Genomic DNA, 7,500 nt, shown 5'->3' with positions numbered 1-7,500 from the left:
CTTAAAGAGGTTTCGTCCAATCACAGTGTAGTCATCTGTCACCTGACCGAGAAGCGTGAGAGGAAATGTTCAGTCAAAACAACTGGATGAAAACCCACGATAGAAGAGAGCAGACTCAAGGCAAATGTTTCTTTTTTTCAGTGACCTGACCATCAGCGAGAGAGATTTGATTTGATTTGATGATTTTTCAGATCGATCTCTATCTGTATAACGGCTCTGGGCACTTGTGTCACTGAATCGCCCCTGAGTTTGTTAACTCAGAGTAAGTTGTAAACCTCGTAATGGAAGAGCCCCATGGCTTTGTTTTGATAGCATCGTAGGATGCTGATGGTCTCAGCATCCTACAATGAATGCATGTTTTATAAATGTATGCACTGTAAAAGTATACTTTGTAAATGTATGTTTTATAAATGCATGTTTTATTGATGTATGTTTTGTAAAAGTATGTTTTTGTAAATTCATGTTTTGTAAAAGTATGCTTTGAAAATAACACGGAATTGGAAACAGGAGATTTGAATGCTCTAGCTACAACTGGATAATTCAATCTCTGTCGCTCTGTCTCTTACCCTCTCTTTCACTTTCACTCCTTCTCTCTCTCTGCGTTGTAACATAGTTATTACAAGGTTAATAAGCACTAGTGAGAGATTATTACTTCATTACTATGATATTAACGTTGAATACACATACAATAAAATTAAAATCAATGTATAGTGACTGCTTCCTTCGTCATGTGGGCAGTTATATGTATTTAATGATGAAAATAAATGAAATAAAACTAATGGGACATGTGTTCAGGGTAGGGACTTGTATCTAGGAAGAGGAGTTATTCTGAGTCAATCTGTCAGGTGGCGTAATCCGGTAATCTTGCTCAGTCATGCGGCATCTGATAGGACGTCCGATGCCGCCTCTCTGAGGCATGTCCACGCGTTTACTCCTGGACCAATCCTTTCCCTCTAGTTACCGTAGCAACAACCTTCAGAACCAATGTTTTTCCATCACTCCCCTGTCAAAGCTGTTGCCGTGGAGATGTTAGATTTCTGACACGAGAAAAATAAACTTTGAAACTAAACTTATCTTGTAGCAATCCCGGTGTGTGTATCTTTGTGTGAGTGTGTGTGTGTGTGTGTGTGTGTGTTGTGTGTGTGTGTGTGTGTGTGTGTGGTGTGTGTGTGTGCGTGTGGTGTGTGTGTGGTGTGTGTGTGTGGTGTGTGGTGTGTGTGTGTGCTGTGTGTGGAGTGTGTGTGTGTGGTGTATGTGTGTGGTGTGTGTGTGTGCGTCTGGTGTGTGTGTGGTGTGTGTGTGTGGTGTGTGGTGTGTGTGTGTGTGTGTGTGGTGTGTGTGTGTGTGTGTGTGGTGTGTATGGTGTATGTGTGTGGTGTGTGTGTGGTGTGTGGTGTGTGTGTGTGTTGTGTGTGGAGTGTGTGTGTGTGGTGTATGTGTGTGTTGTGTGTGTGTCTATTACCCTCTCCACTGTTCCTTCCCTGTGTTTGTCCTTGCTGATTTTAAGTCGTGGCAGACAGATCTCTGTATAGTTTTTCTCCTCAAACCCTTCCAACAGTCTCCCGTGAAAGGCCAGTCTACACGCATTGCTGTGTATATCTGAGTCCAGCCGAGAGCCAATCACCAGGCAGAGGGGAGGACATGTGACAGGCCTCTCAAACTCCAGCAACGCCCACTGCTCTGGGTCCCGCCCCTCGCCCTCACCTTGACCAATCAGGTACTCCTCCTGGTGGCGGAATTCCCAATCAAACGAGAATGGCGGAACAGAATCCAGACTCAGGTCCGCAAAGGCCGGGCTACCGTTCAGTGGCGTTTCTGATTGGCTGGACTTGTTGTCAGGCGGATTAGTGCTATTGGGAGGCGTGGCCAAGCAAAAGAACGAGATGCGTGCCATGACCGTTTCGTGGCCCATGGTGACGTGGAATTTCGCACGGCTGCTGAGAGGGCCTCGGTAGTAGTCGATTTTTCGGACAGAAATTACGGCAGCGTGGATCGTTCGCAGAGACCCAGGGGTGCACACCACGCCCCTCTCCAACAGTTTGGGGTCGAACTGTGTCACACATACTCCCACACGATCGCCCTGCACTGCCCTGGAAACGGGCTTCCTGAACATTTGGATGGACTTGACCTTTCGGGTCACCTGACGGGAAAAAAAAGAGAGATTGTGATGTGTAAGACAGTGCCTGAAATATGTATGAGAGTGTGTGTGTGTGTGTGTGTGTGTGTGTGTGCATGCTTTCTTCGCACGTGTGTGTGTGTACATGCGTGTGTCTGTGTGTACACTTCTATGTGTGTGTGTTTTTATGTGTACCTTTAGTGCTGGTATCTCTAGTGTGTCATTGACTGAGACTGCCCCCTGTAGGATGGTTCCTGTAATGACAGTTCCCTGTCCACGGATGGAGAAACAGTGATCCACAGCCATCAGCAGAGAACCGGACGGATCCCTGCGGGGCAGGAACGCCTGAGCTTTCAGCAGCTACACACACACACACACACACACACACAATACATATTAATACAACGTACTCACACTTAGAGACACATAGTACACATACATGTCAATGGTATTCACACTATACACTAACACGTACCATAAAAACACACACACCACTCTCTACTGTATGTTGTTCACACTGATGCTTCTTGCAATAAAATGTATTTTCAACTTGATTATTTTGTTTTTTTTTACTTTTCAGACCCCAGGAAGAATAGAGGAGCTGTGCAGCTTGGCTAATGGGGATCCTATAAACAATAAACAATAAACATAAACAATGCAGACAGATGCACTTGTTTACACTAAATATGCAATCCTCCACAGCTCTCTATTTCTCCCTCTCACCCAGACACACACACACACACACACACACACACAGACACACACACAGACACACAGACACCCAGACACACACACACACACACACATACACACACGCGCGCGCGCGCACATACACAGATACACAAACACAGAGACACACACACACACACCACACACACACACACAGACACACACACACAGACACACACACACACACACATTCACTCTCACCTCTATAAGTTCAGGAATTCCCTGTGGTTCCTCTGTATCGGGCGCATCAGGACCCCCAGGCTTGGCTGCCACAGCAATCACGGGGCAGCCTTTAAATCTGCCCGACAAAAAATTATAACAGTGACGATAACCACAGGTACAGCATGTATCTGCATGTGTGTATATGAGTGTGGCTGTGTCCGCATATATATGTGTGTATACGTGTGTGTGTGTGGCGTGTTGTATGTGTGTGTGTGTGTGTATGAGTGTGGTGTGTATGTGTGTGTGTGTGTGTGTATGTGGTGTGCGTGTGTGTGTGTGTATGTGTGTGTGTGTGTGTGTGTGTGCGTATGTGTGTGTGTGTGTGTGATGTGTGTGTATGTGTGTGTGTGTGTGACGTGTGTGTATGTGGTGTGTGTATGTGGTGTGTGTATGTGTGTGTGTGTGTGTGTGTGTGTGTATGTGTGTGGTGCGTATGTGTGTGTGGTGTGTATGTGTGTGTGTGTGTGTGTGTGTATGTGGTGTGCGTGCGTGTGTGTGTGTGACGTGTGTGTATATGGTGTGTGTATGTGTGTGTGTGTGTATGTGTGTGTGTGTATGTGTGTGTGTATGTGAGTGTGTGAGTGTGTTGTGTGTACCTGGTGTTCTCTAGTGTTTTGTGCATTTTCTTGGTGATCTTTTCGATGGCGCTCTGTCTCTTCTCTCTTGGCAGTAAGTCTGTCTTATTGAGGATGACGAGCATGCGAGAGCAAGTGAGCTGACCAATCAGGAGGCATTCTGCCGTCTGTGTCTGCATTCCCTTTACCACATCAACCACCAGCAGCATCAGATCTATGATTTGAGCTCCTACACACACGCACGCACACACAGACAGAAAGAGAGAGGGGAAAAGGGAGATGCAGAGAGAGAGAGTGAGAGAGAATGGGCATAACTGAAATCCTGAACTGATCTGAGGCCTGTTGTAAAACCAGACAGGCCAGGCCAGCCATGCTGACTGATTCAGTGCCCTGATAAACTTCAGCCTTTGACAAACAGAGAGACAATCAGACAAAAATGGGAATGCAGGAGAAAACAGGGCTTTGATTATGTCTTTTTTCTTTCCTCTCTTTTTCTTTCCTTCTCTCTGGCTTGATTTCTTTCCTAAACACACCCCTCAGGGAGAGAGAGGAAGTTTAACCAGAGCACGAACATTCAGCTTCCACCCATATCAACCACATCTGCCACACACACACACACACACACACACACACACACTCACTCACTCGCACGCACGCACACACACACACGCACACACGTACGCACACACACACACATGCACGCACATGTACACACACACACACACACACTCACTCACTCACTCACACGCACGCACACACACGCACGGACACGCACGCACGCACGCACGCACACACACACGTACGCACACACACACACACACACACTCTCTCACACACACACATACACGCACATGTACACTCACACACACACACTAACACACACTCACACGCGCACACACACACACATTCACTCACACGCGTGCACACACACACACACACGCTACCTTATTACCTTTCTCTCTGTCTGTCTCTCTCTCTCTCTCTCTCACACACACACACACACAAACGCACGCATGCACAAGCACACGCGCACGTGCCCACACACACGCGCACACACACACACACACACACACTATCCATAGTAATATTCTGACCATATTCCCTAAGGTACGACCTCTTTCTCTCTCTTTTTTTCTCCCTCTGTGAGTTTATTTAGTCTCACTGGCTAAGACTAAACTCCAGTCCCAGTCCTGGCCCTCTCCTCTCCTCTCCTCTCCGCCTCTCCTCTCCTCTCCTCTTCTCTCCTCTCCTCTCCGCCTCTCCATCCTTCCCTCCCTCCATTTCATACAGATGGCACACTCTCTCTCTCTCTCTCACACACACACACAAACACACACACAGACACGCACACTCACACACAACACACACACACACACACTGGATGTGCAATAATGCTTCAGGGACTACTTTGCCATTAAGCAATTGTGTTTTTAACCCTGTGCGTAACGCACTACCTATTTTGTTGAGTATTGTCTCTAATCTACATTTTATGAGCTACTGGACACCTGAATTTCTCCAAGAGGATGAATAAGGGATCCTTCTGTCTATTCTTCTTTCTCTCTCTCTCTGTCACACCGCATGCCTCTTCTGTGATAGGGGTCTTTAAAGCATAGAAAAGTTTTCTGTGCATGGTACTGTGTAAAATACAAAGGACTGATGCAGACTTCGGGCATCCCTCTGTGTGTATGTGTGTATGCAGCAGATGTGATGGCTGTGTTTAGAACTTTCCAAAGAGAACGTTTGTTTCTATGTCCAGTGAGGGTTTTTAGAACACAATTGCCACCTGCTGGTTAAAGGTGGAATTGCATGGTCCTGCACATCCAGTCTTAAGGAACAAATTCACCAAGTTTGCGTTTGTTGACCACTGCGTGCTAACGGTTGAAAAATTATACAGATGATGAGGGCTTGATGGATTCATATCTGGTACCTAAATTTCAACAATAGTTTTATAATAGATTAAATCACTGTGGATCTAAAGGGCTTAGAAATGTTCAGTATACTAAAACAAGCCAGATCGCCGCAAACTTTACTACAATCATAGATGCAGGGACATTGTGAAATTTAAATTCATTTAGTGAGTGAGGAAGGGTGTCCACAGAGAATTAGGCATGTTTTTGTTTTTTTGCTTTTTTGCTGGGTTGAGTAATTCCATCACCCCACTCTGACACCTGACGTGCATGGCGTCTATTACAGCGTCAATAATTCTTCACTTTACAAGTGGCCACACACTGTGTGTATAGGTCATTCTTTTGGAAAATTTAGCTAGGATCATGTTGAAGCTTAACTGTATTTTGACGAACTTTGGCACTTCTGAATTTAAAAAGAAGAGTTTCTTTCTCTCTCCATTACTGCGGCGGGGAGAGAGAGAGAGAGACAGAGAAAGAGAGAGAGAGATAGAGAGATAGAGAGAGAGAACAGGCATACCCCCGATGATGGTGCGAATAAGGGAGGCGTGTCCGGGACAGTCGACCAAGGTAAACTGCAAGCTGTCGTAGCCCCGGTCCCCGCAGGCCTCCCGCAGGTGCTCTGGTAAAGGGACCGTAAAGGCACTGAATCCCAGGTCCAGGGTGATACCCCGTTCCCGGGACTGAGGGTTCTTATCGAAAGCGGCAGTTGATGCGGTGCTGCTGAGCGCCCGGGCCAGAGACGTCTTACCGCTGTCCACATGTCCCAGGACACCAATGTTAAAATTGAGAGTTCTGGGGAGGCCGTCCCCGGTACCAGGCTCTGCCATAGCACGCACTACCGACCGAGCTGCCGTCAAACGAGTCTCTCTCAAAGCACCTCCAAATCCACGGACTTTGGACTTGTTTTCAGTGGTCCTCTACGATTTTAAATGTGCTGTGAGACTGAGCGGGTAGTGCAAATATAGTTAGCGTCCACTTTAGGTATCATATATCTTAGTTCGCTACGTTAACGTTTCAACTTCTTTTATTAAATGCAGTTTACTTTTTGTTACTGCAGTGAACTTTGTAGTGTTAAACCACTGTCAAATGTGCTTCCTGCGTTACTGTAAAATATTCCCTGCTATAAAAAGAAGTCGTACCCTCAGGTTCCACTTACTCTGTCACACTCAAATCATAGGGGTTAAATGTCAGTAGGAAATGATTAGAAAATATAAAAATTTTAGGGTTTAGATTTGTGTTCAAAGCGTCAAACGAGTCCTTGAAGTGTGGTATAATTAATTTCTCTCATTATCATCAGTGTTTCCTGTTAAGTGGAGAAAGAAATTTATATTTGAACAATTTACAAATAATAAACGGAATGTATGAGCAGACAGGATTTGATGGCCGTGATCATGAATGAGAAAATGTGATTAGCATCGATACATCTGATATGCAATATCATACTGTGAAACTGGAGACAGATGGCTCTTGAACAGAAAACTCTATAAGTGTGGAACACAATGCAACAGCCCGATGTGGACCCGAATTTGTTTAAAAGATACACAAGCGGAAGAGGGGTTTCAAAAAGAGGCGTGCCAATAGGTTCCGGTATGACAGACAGTTCAATCATCCAATAGATCTATCGTTTACTCTGACTATGCCCAATGGTCAAAAGAATTGCACCAAAGAAACGTTAAACAAGGAGGTACTTCCTCAAATTTCCTTGGTAACCCACATGGAAACGCGGTTTTGTGTGTTTGATGGTGAAGTTGCGCCGATTCAAACAGTGGATTAAAATTATTAGCCTCCGTTAGCAGACTTGTCCGTTTCTTTTAATATTTCCCCAAACAAAAGACAGCAATGAAGATCGAGGAGGTTAAGAGCACGACCAAAACGCAGAGAATCGCTTCTCACAGCCACGTAAAGGGACTTGGTCTGGACGAGGCGGGCAATGCCAAACAGTCTGGCTCCG

The 7,500-nt window shown here is 45.7% G+C and overlaps 2 protein-coding genes across 2 annotated transcripts in view; one reads left to right on the top strand and one right to left on the bottom strand.

Annotated features, from left to right (window-relative positions):
* The window catches only part of eefsec (eukaryotic elongation factor, selenocysteine-tRNA-specific), an 8,257-nt gene extending 1,652 nt beyond the window's left edge, over positions 1-6,605 (bottom strand). The window contains exons 1-6 of the mRNA XM_030776597.1: positions 6,067-6,605; positions 3,664-3,871; positions 3,047-3,143; positions 2,312-2,476; positions 1,463-2,140; positions 1-42 (exon numbers count right to left, since the gene is read on the bottom strand). The exon at positions 1-42 is cut by the window's left edge and continues 115 nt beyond it. Of these exons, the coding sequence (XP_030632457.1) occupies positions 1-42; positions 1,463-2,140; positions 2,312-2,476; positions 3,047-3,143; positions 3,664-3,871; positions 6,067-6,376 (1,500 nt within the window). The 5' untranslated portion in view covers positions 6,377-6,605. The remainder of the gene's footprint in view (positions 43-1,462; positions 2,141-2,311; positions 2,477-3,046; positions 3,144-3,663; positions 3,872-6,066) is intronic.
* A 700-nt stretch (positions 6,606-7,305) lies between these two features.
* Positions 7,306-7,500, top strand: part of ruvbl1 (RuvB-like AAA ATPase 1) — an 8,977-nt gene continuing 8,782 nt past the window's right edge. The window contains exon 1 of the mRNA XM_030776599.1: positions 7,306-7,500. This exon is cut by the window's right edge and continues 29 nt beyond it. Coding sequence (XP_030632459.1) covers positions 7,389-7,500 — 112 coding nt within the window. The 5' untranslated portion in view covers positions 7,306-7,388.

This window comes from Chanos chanos, chromosome 6 (genome assembly GCF_902362185.1).
Source record: "Chanos chanos chromosome 6, fChaCha1.1, whole genome shotgun sequence".
Classification (NCBI taxonomy): Eukaryota; Metazoa; Chordata; class Actinopteri; order Gonorynchiformes; family Chanidae; genus Chanos; species Chanos chanos.
The sequence above is the reverse complement of the archived record's forward strand: the minus strand, read 5'-3'. Positions and strand labels throughout refer to the sequence as shown.